Source organism: Castanea sativa, chromosome 12, assembly GCF_040712315.1.
Source record: "Castanea sativa cultivar Marrone di Chiusa Pesio chromosome 12, ASM4071231v1".
In the NCBI taxonomy this organism is placed as follows: Eukaryota; Viridiplantae; Streptophyta; class Magnoliopsida; order Fagales; family Fagaceae; genus Castanea; species Castanea sativa.
In genome coordinates, this window is record NC_134024.1 from 40,512,688 (window position 1) to 40,526,011 (window position 13,324).

The 13,324-nt window shown below is 36.9% G+C and overlaps 1 protein-coding gene across 3 annotated transcripts; it reads left to right on the plus strand.

Annotated features, from left to right (window-relative positions):
• The first annotated feature begins 207 nt into the window (after positions 1-207).
• LOC142619588 (uncharacterized) lies at positions 208-4,511 on the plus strand. 3 transcript variants are annotated; one of them, XM_075792737.1, is made up of 6 exons: positions 208-1,090; positions 2,006-2,116; positions 2,360-2,494; positions 2,620-2,742; positions 3,678-3,713; positions 4,374-4,511. In XM_075792737.1, the coding sequence occupies exons 1-6, from the start codon at positions 949-951 to the stop codon at positions 4,379-4,381; spliced, it is 555 nt and encodes a 184-aa protein (XP_075648852.1). In that variant the 5' UTR covers positions 208-948; the 3' UTR covers positions 4,382-4,511. The 3 variants fall into 3 exon arrangements, with proteins under 3 accessions (XP_075648852.1, XP_075648851.1, XP_075648853.1); XM_075792736.1 differs by lacking the exon at positions 4,374-4,511 and having other exon boundaries at positions 3,678-4,166; XM_075792738.1 differs by lacking the exons at positions 3,678-3,713; positions 4,374-4,511 and adding an exon at positions 3,210-3,398.
• The last annotated feature ends 8,813 nt before the right edge of the window (positions 4,512-13,324 follow it).

Consider the following 13,324-nt stretch of genomic DNA (forward strand, 5'->3'; position numbering starts at 1 on the left):
CAAAATTAACTTTTTTAACTTTCATATATTTTTTTTTTTCATTTCAGTCTTCTAACTTTGAGTTTTGTCATTTCGATTTTTTAACTTTCAATTTTTATCAATACAAAACTCTGTTACAACTCAGTTAGTAGCCGCCGTTACCGCTCCTAAAACGACCCTTTTTCTTTTTAATTCGGAATTAAAAGAAAATAAGAAAAATTTGGAAAAAAAAAAAGAAAAGAAAAGATGAAGAAGAATAGTGACCGGAACAGAGCAACATCCAAAACAAGCAAAACCGAAGAAAGAGAGAGAGAGATCTGAAGAACACCCAACATCCAAAACAAGCAAAACCCAAGAAATTAAACCATGAAATTAAAGTCTCTGATCCATTTTAGTTCAGCTGAGACAGAGAGAGAGAGATCGCAAGAGAGAGATCACGAGATAGAGAGGTCCAAAACTGACCGGAACAGAGCTGGACCTCGCCGTCGGACCTTGTCATTGCTCCTTGCCACAGAAACCTCATAGCCTCATCCTTTCTTTCTGGACCAAGTGCTAGCTGCTCAGATTTTAGGGATTTTAATCCCAAATAGACAACAACTAATCTTTACGCCAGCGCCGATGCCGATGACAGAGACTTCATTCTCAGCCAAGATTTCTTCTGGTAAAAACATCAGAAGTCAACGTATCTTTTATCGCATTTTACATTTTTAAGAAATGGGTTGATAAAATGTTTGGATTTTTAGGGTTTTAGTGTGAAATTAGGAGGTTGTTTGATGCTCCTAGTCACGTGCCATTTTGGCGCCCAAATTTCCCCTCAAATTCCAATCACTTTCCTCCTTGCTCTCATTCACTCTTTCATAAACATCCAGACTGTACAACCAAAAATCATCAATTCCTCAAAGAAAATCCCCAAACCCGTCTATATATATATAGTCTTAGGGCTTTTTTCATTTACGTATCTGAAACACAATGAAGCGACGCATTTCCAAAACTACTCGTAAAGATCCATCACCAATCATCGGAGCAGCTTTACCACAACAACCGCGTCGTCTCCGTGGAGTTCGGAGCTCCGATTTCCGCATTCCAAGTCCAACTTCCCAATCGACCAAAGGTTCTTCTCCTAAATCATTCATTTTTCTATTTCTTTTTTTTCTTCTTGTAATTGGTTCAAATTTGTTCCAGTTGAGATTAATTAACAAGTTCTAAGTTTCAATTAGGAAAGTTTTTTAGCACGGAAAATGGATTTATATATAAATAGGGTTTAGAAATTTCATAGAGAAAAATTAGGGAACTAGTGTAGAATGAGGTGCACTAAGAAACAAAGACAAAAATGTGTATCACTAACTGGCCCATTTCATGTTCTTGCTTGCATTGATATTGATGCATGGCTTAAATGACTCACCAAAATGAAGATTGTTGTTGTTCATGCCCTAGAATACTAATTTAAATAAATAAATAAAAAAGGTGTATACCGAGGTAGATTCCTAAACTTGAAACTGTGACTTGTCGATTTTGGTGGAAAGCATGTATGCACCAAGGCTTGACTTTTATGCCTGAAAAAATCTAGTACCACACCCTTTTGTGCTAGAACTTTGCCATAATTCTAATGTAGCAGGATGTGAGTAGTGAAAAAGTGATGGATCCATATGAAAGTGATAGGTAATCAATCACAGTCTTAGAATTACTCTTTATGCCTTGAATACTTATGCATAGTATTATTTTCATATTAGTTATTGAAATGCATTCTCTTACGCTAATCAACAGATTTGACATGGGCTCTTTGGCATATACATCATGATTCTTTTTTTGGATTTTATTTCTTGTATGAATTTTTATGGATGTGTTATAGTTATTCCTTGTACAATTTATTTGTTTGAATGTTATTAGGCAAATGCTTGGGCCTATTTCTCTAATTTTTTTCCACTGCTCTTACCATTATGCACTATGGCATACTGCTTCACGACAAAATCATTTAAATTTAATTGTTGTTTCCTACTAATTTGTTTCATTTTTCATTTCCATGTAGATATCAGCTGCAGGAAAAGAGTAAAGCTTACAGATCTTGATGTCAATATTCCCTTAAGTTGCAGAATAGATGCTTCTTCTACTCCATTGGAAGGAAGACTGAGTCTGAGATGTAAGTTTCTACAGCTGCCCATACATTGCTTTGCTTTTCTGGAGCTGCATATTCCTTGGGTTCTTGGTATAACTTGTTGTTTTCCTTTTCTTGAAGTAAAAATGTTGTTTCTCTTTGTGCTAAATGTTTAACTATACAAGCTCTATTTTCATAATTATGTTGTATTCCTAGTGGTACCAATCAAAAGTAATTGGAACTTGTGTTTTGAAAATATTAATCATTCCATTTGAATGTAACTTGCAGCCAATGACCCCAAAACTTCCGAATTTGCATTTTTTAAGAAATTGAAGGAAAATGCAGGCCACAAATACCAATCCCATACATTACATAAAGAAGAAAACCAGTCAAAGAAGTTCAAAATTAGTGACTGTTCTGGAGGTAAATGTTCAGAAATGCATCTCAACTGCAATTTGGGTTTATTCGTTTTTTTTTTTTTTTTTCTCCCAGTCTTAAAGGCACTTGTCTGGACATGATTATTTACTTGCTTTCTCTGTACTACGTAGGAAACCCAAACAGTGTCAAATTTAGCTGTAAGGACTTCAGTTCCTCATTGCTTGCTGAAAATGTCACACCTAGTAACTTTAGCTCACACCTGTCACCTCTTGGTGGGGCATCAAAGAAATCAGGTGTGTGTTGTAAAGTAGCTTTTCTTTTCTTTTAATGGTATGCTTCTGATTAGTATTTCTTTCTTGTTTATTCTATCAATAAAAAGGGAAGAAAATGATGACAACAAATTATTGCTCCTAATTTTTGAATAATGTTACAGTAATCTTCCTTGTAAATAAATGGAGATTGTTCTCTGTAATTTGAACGTGAAATCTAATTTTTACTCCCTTTTTGTGATTTTATTATAACCTTTTAATATTGTGTGAAATAGCTCCTCTTCTGATGTCTAGAATGCACTAGCTTATCATTTCTAACATCTTTAAAAATGGCAGATATAAATGCAGTTATACTGACTTATAAACTGAAAAAAAGAAAAAAAAAAAAGAAAAAAAAAGAAGAAGGTTATATTGTACTGTCCTGAGACCACTTTTAGGGATATCACTTGGTATTCTGAATCCCTAGCAAAAATAATGCTAATTCTTTGTAGGAGGTGAATGCTGCTTCCTTCATTGTTGACCACTTGCTTCTTGGTAGTTGATTCCTGGTGATTCATATCTGTTGCTGCCCATGCACTATGACAATTATGGGGGGCTATTTGACATGGATAGAATTAGAAAGCCATCTAGGAATGCTATTTTAGTAGGCTTGGGTTAGACGAATTTGTGATTTTAGTATTTTAAAAGGTGAGAGAACACTATTAGGCTTCAACATTCTTAAGTAAAATATTCACCACCGCTTTATAGTGTTTTGCTTCATAATCTAATGTTACATGATTCGTAGTATCTTTAATCATGATTTTTTGTACATTGTTATAATATCCTCATTAATGTTCTCATTTTGTAAATGACGATGCCAAATTAGAACCACTAATGAACTTGCTCAGTTTGCAATATATCCCGTGGATTTGGAATCCGGAACTTTGAAATGATATTTTGACTTTTTTATTGGTTGGCAGAGGGAAATTCACCGGAAGCTTATACAACCTCAGCAGGTATATGCTGCCTGCATACATGAAAATATTGAGAAATATAGCAATGTGTTGAATACTGGGGTTATGTATGCTTTATTTGTTAGCTAATATCATGGAAGGAAAGGATGAAAAAAATATAGATTTTTTCAACTTATTAAGCATTTTTTTTTAAATTCCAAAATTTATTTTATCCTTGGCAATCCCATGGAGTTCTATTGCTTGTTTAAGGTAGATTATAACAATCTTTTTCCACTTCCAAATCTCACAACTAGAGATGCTGGTGCAATGCTTTGCTGTATAGTCTTAAATGCTTGCGAGTCTTTATTTTTAGGGGGCCAGCATGGGCATGGAGAAATCTTTTCTAAAAAGAGACATAAATTACGCAAATGGGTTGTAGAGACATCATATCCTCATATTGAAGAACTCTGTTCCAAGGGCTTAGACACATGACCATTTAATAAGTTTTCTCATTTCATGGACTTGTAGAAATTTTCTCAGGTATGATTTTGTTTCTTTGCTTCTCAGTCGCCTATTCCCCGAGAGCAACAAAAATAGCGTATGTTCCTTTTGCTTTCCATAGGGATGTCACTTCTTCTGTTGGTGTTGGTGTTGGCGTTAGTGTTGGGTGTGGGTGTGGGTGTTGGTGTTGGTGATTAAGCTGAATAATTATTTCTCTGGCAGGGTTTTAAGAAATCAAAATCAAGGGAAGTTGATATTGATACCAAATCTCAATTTCTCACTTCTTTGGAATTGCATAGTCAGCTCAAAAAATTAAGTCATATGCCTGTGAAGAACTATATGGAACTTGACCATGTTTCACACTTGGATGATGGTCCTTCATCTTGTTGGTTGAATAGATCACCAGAGTGGGTTCTCTCAAATTTTTACACTCCCCCAATCGATGCCAGTATAGCATGTCTCGAGTATGAAATGAGAGAAACCGATTATGAAGTAGGAGGAAGAAGTCCAGTTCTATGCACTCAGTGTGATTCCACTTATGGCTTTCAATCTAAAAGATATGGATCTCTTGCATATAATCATCTCAAAGAACTGGATGACTTACATTATCCAAAAAAATGTTTGATTAAAAGTGGGTCAAATCCTCCTCTTCTGGGTTGGGACTTTGGCAGGAGTACAGAGGAAAGAAACTCTTCTAATACTTGTCAAAATACAGAGCTGAGTGTGTATTCACCTTCATCAAGTTCCTTGGGTGATTATCATCAGCACATTCTGGATGATAGGATAGGCGCAAAAGAGTTGAGTGAATCATTCTTCCTGTCAACGTATTCTCTAAATGTTATTTCATTCCCATGGTCCTATTCGGCCAACTATAATGACCTTGATTTTGGAAAACAAGTTAAAGACAAGGAAGATATAAATGCTGACTTTAACCATTTTCCTCTAGCTCTAACACTTGCACCAGACTATCTTACTCTGGCTGAAGATCACAAGAATGACACTAAATGCAAAGATAGCAGCATCTTCTTTTCTCCTCATAATCTCGATATAATGAGCAAGGTTTTTGGTGAGAGATATCATCATACTGGTTTTGAAGGTGTCCTCCTTTCCTCTGGACTTGATTTTGATTTAGAATGGGATTGCCCATCATTAAGTGGTTCCTCAAGGAGGCATCATCCACCTGTCAATTATGCTTTTCAGTCTCCCAGAAATGAAGGAACATATTCATGCTTTTTACTCAAGACAAGAGTGAAAGTTTCCTAGATGGTTCAAGCTATAGAGGAACCCTGAGTCATGTCAATGATATTGTTAACATCCAAGACTTGTCATCATTTTATTTCCAAATGCCGCTAGAAAAAGACAGGTCATGCCCTTTGCTGCTTGATAAATCAAGCTGGGATGGAACTTGAGGACAAATTTATTATGATGATAGTAAAGATACTTCCAAGCATTTTGGACATGCTCTTCATGCTTTCAATATACTTAGTTGTAGCTGCACATTATTGTTAATGTAGCTACTTTGTTTACTGGAATTTTCCAATGTTTTAAAGATTTTAAGTATACGGGTCTAGTAAGAGATTACTTGTGAATTTGACACTGCCTTGTCTATTGTCATATGTTGGGGGCAAGTTCAATCTCTCTTGTCATCTCTCAAAAGTTGTTTCTTGAGCCACACCCTGGCACAAGAAGCTACACTTGCCACACAATCTCAAAGAGTCCCACCCCTTAAATTGCAGTGACATGGCAGTTTGTACACTGTTAAATAAAATCTGAACTGTAAGATGGACAAGACTAGGTATGAAGAGGATATCAAAGAGGGTGGTGAAGCTTTTGAAGTAACCTTTGAAATCTTAACTTAGGGGGCAGGTGGACTCTAGCTCACATTTTTTTTTTCTTTGAACTACCAAGAAAAGATGAAAAGAAGTTATAAAACATGCTCACAATGGTTTACAAAAGTTCCTGGTGCATGTTTAGTCATATACTTACAAAAAAGGAAGCCCTCTACTCTCTTGTAGTCCATGTCTGCTATTATTAGTGCTAAGCCAGTCCATGGGGTTGTTTGTAGTCTAGTCTACTATTGCTTTGGCATGCTTCTTGTTTGCTAGGATTACTACTCTATCAAATCCCCGGCTTCTAGCTTGGTTATAGAGCTTCTCTGACAGCAGCCAGTTTGGCATTTATTTGTTGGAGATCTGAGAGTATAGCGATAGTACACATGGTTTTTGTTATGTGAAGTTTAAGCTACCAACTAATGTCAGAATAAAACTGTTTAAAACTTCAATTTTATACTCCTACAAAATGTATGCAGTTTAGAAGGGTTAACTAATCTTCACAATAGCAACACAGGGTTTGAGTTAATTTAGTGCACAAGGATGATATTGCATAAGAAGCTGCTCTCTCTAGACCTCTACCTTGAAAAATTATATTGTTTTAAGATGTATGCAACAAGCTTCTCACAGTCTATGGTTTGTTCATGTTTGGGATCTTGTGTTGATTCGCCATGTATCCAAATTCGATTAGAAATGGGCTCACCGGCAGCTCTATAACAAAAATGAATTGACACCTTGGTTTTTCTGGTTTGCCCTTTGCAGTACCACTAAAATTAAGCCGCTAAAAACGAAGTCAATACCACAAAATAAATAAATACAGAAGACAATTGCATAGTTTATATGGACTTAGACTACGACCCTAATGATAATAATATACTATAAATTTAAAAGTAACATTATTATGATTCCCTAACTATCAACAAACCCTAATACTTGAGTGTGGAAACTGGAAAATCTAATGGTGAATCTGGTAGCCTCAACAACCAAGAAAGCTAGCGTTAAAGCTTGTGAGAATTGTGTGGAGGGAGTTTGTAAAGCAAGAAAGTGACATGGGTTGTAGGTATTTAGTCCCTACGAGGTAAGTAGCTCATAAACCCAATGATAACACGTTTGAAAACTCGTGAGGACCTACTCAAGTTTGGGCTAGACAATGGTCATGATAAGAAAATTCCAACTCCAAGTAGACCAAGCCTAAAGAAAGAGGGTGGCAAGAACAAAGAGTCCACTGACATGATAGAAGGTGGCGGAGATGATGGGTTTGTTAATGGAAATGAAAATGCGGTGTTTTTTTCTTTTGGAATTTTTGCATAAAAAAGTGGGAGAGGCCTCTGAAATTTGGTAAGGGAGACCGGTCCTAAAGGCTAAAAGCACATAATAGAAATTTGGTTTGCCTAAAAATTCAATTGCCCAATTCCATATGCTTAAAAAACTAGTAATTGCGTCAATTACATTTGCAGTTCGAACAACATAATAGATCAAATAAAACAGTGTCCGAATCAGAAATCCTACAACACACTTGCAGTTCGAACAATATAATGGGCGGTGCACTGGTGCCCATGCTAAGGCTCGTTATAAGAACTTTCAGTGTACTCATACTAAACTCATTGCCATGCCTCTATTTTTTATTTTTGAAATTCACAATTTTTCATTCATCCCAATTTAATGTTTATACATTTATCTGATGAATTTTCTGCTTTTGACAATCATGAAAATAGTAAGAAGTGAGATGAGTCCTAACACAAGAAAATGAACACCTAAATAATATTGAAGTCATTATTAAGTATGGGTATGTTGCAATCATTGTTCAGGAAATTATTCATTCTATGGCCAAGAAGAAAGGAAGAGGGGGGGTAATGGCAATCAAGTTAGACCTTGAAAAGGCTTACTACTGACTTGAGTGGAGCTTCATTAGAGACACTCTTACAACCGACTCGCCTTATATTTTCATCCTTTGCATGGAGGTTTTGGGAGCTCTTATTGAGGATAAATGCCATGAGAAGCTTTGGAACCCGGTTAAATCATCTCAGGGAGGCCCTGCCTTTTCGCACTTATTTTTTGCGGACGACTTTATGCTCTTTGCTAAGGCTGACCGGAAAAATTGTATTGCAATAAGAGAGGTTCTTGACTCCTTTTGTACCTTATCAAGGCAAAAAATTAGCGAGGAGAAATCTCGGGTCTATTTTTCTCCAAATGTAGATCAGAACATGAGGGAAGAGCTTTGTGAGGTGTTGGGTTTCCGGTCCACCCCCTCCCTCGGAAAGTACTTGGGTTTTCCCATTGAACACAAGGGTACCCCTCAAGATTTTAGTTTTCTAATTGATCGCATTAAGAGCAAACTAGCTGGTTAGAAGGCAAACTTGCTATCTTTTGCAGGCAGAGTTGTTTTGACCCAAACAGTGACCTCTACCATTCCTAATTACACGATGCAATGTGTGGCCTTTCCTCCTAAAATTCTTGAAAGTGTGGACAGATTGAATAGAAACTTTTTGTGAGGCTCATCGGATAGGAAGAAAAAGCTTCACCTTATAAGATGGTAGAAAGTCATGAGAGAGAAGGAGGCTGGAGGCCTAAGTATTCAAGCGGCTAAACCAAAGAATGATGCATTGTTGGCTAAGCTAAATTGGAGGTTCAAAACTAAAAAAATCTTCTTTATGGGTTCGTGTCCTATCCCATAAATACCGAGGATTGAGGAGAAGAACCACCAATCTTCTCAAACCCACTTCCTGCTCTTCCACCTGGTCTGGTATCAAAAAGGGAGAAATCATTGTTAGTAAGGGTGCTAAGTGGGTAGCTGGGAAAGACAGTGAACTATCGCTTTGGTTTGACAAATGGCTGAGCATGGGTACCCTTAGAAGCCGCATCCATGGCCCGCTTAATAGAGGAGAGGAAGAATTCAGATTGAAGGATATAGCTAGCTTCCATGGATGGAATTTGGATGGGATCTCTGTCTCCTTCCCCAAGGATATTCTTATGGAAATGAAAGCCACTCCTATTCCCTATTCTAAGTCAAGAGAGGATAGTTTATCATGGAGCTTATCTCCCAACGGCGAATTCCAAATTAAGGATGCATATCGGTTAGCCAATGCCTGTGATAATTATCCAATGGATCGTCCATTGAATGGAGTGTGGGTGTGGAAAATTCCAAGTATTCCTAAAATCAAGTGCTTCCTTTGGCAATGTTGTCATAAAAGTATTCCAGTGCGTGGCCTCCTCACCGAAAGAGGTATGAATATCTCTCCGTTGTGCCCCCTATGTAATTTAGCCCTTGAGACGGTCAGCCATGCTCTTAGGGACTGCTCAAAGGTACAAATTTTCTGGAATTATTTCTCTCCCCCGTTTTCTAGTTCTAGTTTTTATGGCACCCATTTTCTGGACTGGTTGAGGATAAACTGTAAGTCTAAGCAGTAGTGTGGTGTTTCTGAGATAGATTGGGCCATTGTTTTCCCCGTAGCTGTCTAGTGTTTATGGTTGCATCGGAACAGTGTTGTTTTTGGGAAACCAAACATTTGCAAAGACTTAAAGGCTGAGACCTTAGCCAAAGCTACTGAGATGGCCTACCTGGGCATCACCGAGAAGTATAATCAAACAAAAACAAAGATTCAAGTTAGGTGGCTGCCTCCACCCCTCAATTGGTTTAAGTTAAATTTTGATGGTTCGTCCATAGGCAATCCCAGTCTGGCTGGAGGAGGTGGTTTGCTTAGAAATGAAGATGGAAAATGGGTGAAAGGATATGCAAGAGCTATAGGTTCTGCCACTAGTGTTGCAGCTGAATTATGGGCTTTAAGAGATGAAATTCGCCTATGTATCTCCCTTAAAATCCCAGCGGTGGTTTTTGAGCTTGATTCAAAGCTGGTTGTTGATCTTCTGAAGAAAGACTTGGAGAAAACTAATGGCATTGATGTGCTGGTAGCTAATTGTAGAGAAGAGCTTAAACAAATTCCTTAGGTGCGAATCCAACATTGCTATAGGGAGGCAAATACGTGTGCTGATGCTCTAGCGCGTAGGGGAGCGATTATGGCTCAAGATTTTACTATTTTTATGGAACCCCCATCTGATGTTGTTTTTTTGCTTAGCTTAGATTCTGCTGGAACTTTGTATGATCGTTTTGTTTCCTCTGTTATAGAGGGCTTTTAGTTGTTAATGCAATATCCTCTTTACCCAAAAAAAAAAGTTCTTTTCTTTTCTTTTTTCCTTCTTTTTTTTTGGGCACGAAGTCTCACTACACTCCCAAATCTTTTGATAATTGCCAAACGTATAAACCTCATAGTTGTGATAAATGAAAATTTGTGAAATTTAAATTAAAATACCAAAAAAAAACCCCCCTTGAGAATGCATGTAACATGTGTGATGAGGTTAGTATTAAGTATATTTTATATTATTCCAATTGAAATATATTTGAAAATTATCCTTAAAGAATGAAATCATTACGAAAAACTATATTAATAGTAAACCCTTGTGTCAATATTCGAGTGGTGAGTTAATTGTTCTAAACTTGAAGGCTATAGGTTCAATTCATTATACTATTTTTCCATAGGGTTTTAGGAATATCTCATGAGAATGAAGTGAAATAGTCAGATAAAAAAATAGGTCACCAGTTCCTTAATAAAAAATAAAAATAAAAATAAAAAACAATAATTATAATATAAAGGATAGCTAGCTAGTAGGAGGCATGAGCTCTGCTCGTGACCCACTCCTCATTCCGAGAAAGTATTTGGTATCAAATAATATTATGTCAACGATATCAAAATCCAATAATAGCTCTATTATATGTTTGCTATCAACGAGAAGATAGGTAATGTAATTTGACTCTTTTTTTTTTATTAATGTTTCGAATAGCTCCTATATATACCATGAATTACATTATCAACAATACAATGTTTTGACTATAACATATGTTGTGTTAAACCCGCCCACATCATAAATTACCCATATAATGATAGGTAATTTATGATACTATAAACAGAGTAAGATTCCATGGTTTCATCTTTAATTTACTAAGGAATACCTTATTAAATGGGTTAAAATAAAATTATAGAATTTAAAGTAGAGAATATGATGATAAGGTTAAAATTGTTAAAATAAGAAGATTAAAAAGAAATCTCAAGTGCTGCAAAGTAGGAGAAAAAAATCGATGATAGAGAGGTTTTTTTAAAAAAGAATAATACCAAACATAATTACAATAAGTTTATGTTGGAGAGATAAACATCTTAGGGAGACTACTTGAATAATTAATATAACATATAAGACACACTTTAACCCAAAAGGCCTAAGCCCAAATGAGTATGTGCTTATTATGTTATATTAAACACTCATTCTTCTCATCATTATTCAATGTGGGACTTTACTCACACTTGTATACCCAACAATCCCCCCATCATGTGTGAGTCTCTACCTCTCTGTAGGCTTCAAGACCTCTCCATGGGTCATGAAAAAGTCCTACTCGCTCCCCCTTACCTAATGAGCTTTTTTCCTTCACTAGTGCATCATCCATGGGCCTTCATGTGTCAACGCCACACGTCTTTTATCCTCCATAGGAACCTCGCACCTTATCGTTGTTTAGCACAATTGGAAATAATACTCATTTGTTGGGTTTTTTTAAAGATCGTTTGTGTGGTCTTTATGGGCTTGCTTGGTGCAATACACCCGGCCTAGTCCATTTGCGAAAGGACTTCAAGTACACACACCTTGTTCCCACTCTAAATTAGGATCAAGGTTGTAAAAGCATAGGGAAGGGTTTTTTGTATAGGCTCAATCAAATAAGTCTCTCTTTAAATAGTTTGCTTAGTATTAGGTCAAGAAGTAACATTAGAGGAATCAAGCTTGAGAAGACTCACTCGAGCAAAATTCTTACAGGCAAACCCTCACTTGACATTCTTTTGACACAATTTTAAACAAGTTTGCTAATTTGTGATTTCAATAAGAAGTTAACTATATTTGCTAGTCTTTGATCTCTTTGATGCTCTAGGTATGGGATCCAATTTCTTTTTGTAAAAATAGAGGTCCATGTCCGTGGCTAGTTGTTTCAGCTGGGCTGTTAAAGATTATAAAGTTGTAATTTATAGCTATTTTGTGTTGACTTTAATTCCGTGCAAAATTTGATTGTAATTTTGCTCAATCTTTTGTACCCTGTATTTTTTGTGGGATTTATTTGTAAGGGTTGTGTGAGAGAGAGAGAGTGTGAAGACTCAAGGCATCTATTGAAGACAAAAAGGAGTTTTCGCGGGTAACTCGCGACTAGCCATCCCGCAAAGTGATGCATGTGCCCAGCACATGACTGGAATGCGAAGGGTCATGACAGATGGTGACAGCTGGTTTTCACGAGTGTCTCGCGAGTAAGGCCTTCCCGCGAGATACTCGCGAAACAGTCTGTTTTGCTATTTTGTTCTATCTGCTCCACTACATCCTCATACACACTATATATACCATCATTAACCACATATTGCATAGAGAGCTTTTCAGAGAGAAAACCCTAGCCTCAAACCCTTGAGAGTGTGAGATTGTTATATCCACAATTCTTTACACCATCCATTGTGGTTTTTCTCTACTCCTACCTCTCCATTTCCAAATTCTGGAGAGGTTGATAGCCCAAACACTTACCACACCCATACTAAGTGTCTAGTGAGGTTTTGGTGCTGCTAGGAAGCATTGGAAGAAGCCAACTTTGGCGGATGCAATCGGGCACATTGCGGGATCTAGAAAGCTAGACAAGACATGGTTCCGAGAAGCCTTATTGGAGTAGGAGCTTGGAGGGCTTAGGTGCACTGGGTAGACTAGGCTTGGAGGGTTTCTTGCTATTCGTGTATCCCAACTTATTGTCTAGTGGATTGATTTACCGCTTGGAGGGCGGCAAAGAGGTTTTTCGCCGAGTTCTTCGGTTTCCTCTTCGATAACATATCGACGTGTTATCTTGTGTTTGCATCTCTCTTCCCTACTCTTTTAGCTTTCATTTTACTGCTGTGATTTGTTGAATATGGCTTAGAGTAGTTGTTTTGTTTGTTCACTCGCATTTACTCTATTCTGCACTTAGTTTAAGTTAGAGTAAAATCAATCGAGCTGTAATTTATTAATTTGGGGTCTAAATAGCTCTTGTGTTTTTAACACAAATCCGAGTGTTCAAAGATTTTTTGACAACAACTTTATTGGCTTTCTATGAAGGATTGTTGAAGATTCTAGCTTTGGGTTTCTCTCTGTCAGTATTCTTAGAAGCAACAAAGAGGTGGCAGAGTTACCTAATAGAGAGACAATGGTGAAGGACATTCAGCAGTTTACAATTTTTTGGGATTGACAGGTAGACGCACTTTTTGGCAAAGCCTTGATCTCTAGTAACCATTGCCCCTAAGTCTT

What these genes read in the sequence shown, in the direction of transcription:
- LOC142619588 (XM_075792736.1), top strand. Translation starts at nt 949, where the DNA reads ATGAAGCGACGCATTTCCAAAACTACTCGTAAAGATCCATCACCAATC. An exon ending in AGGAAGACTGAGTCTGAGAT is followed by an intron (nt 2,117 to 2,359) that starts GTAAGTTTCTAC and finishes TGTAACTTGCAG; the next exon opens with CCAATGACCCCAAAACTTCC. An exon ending in AATTAGTGACTGTTCTGGAG is followed by an intron (nt 2,495 to 2,619) that starts GTAAATGTTCAG and finishes TGTACTACGTAG; the next exon opens with GAAACCCAAACAGTGTCAAA.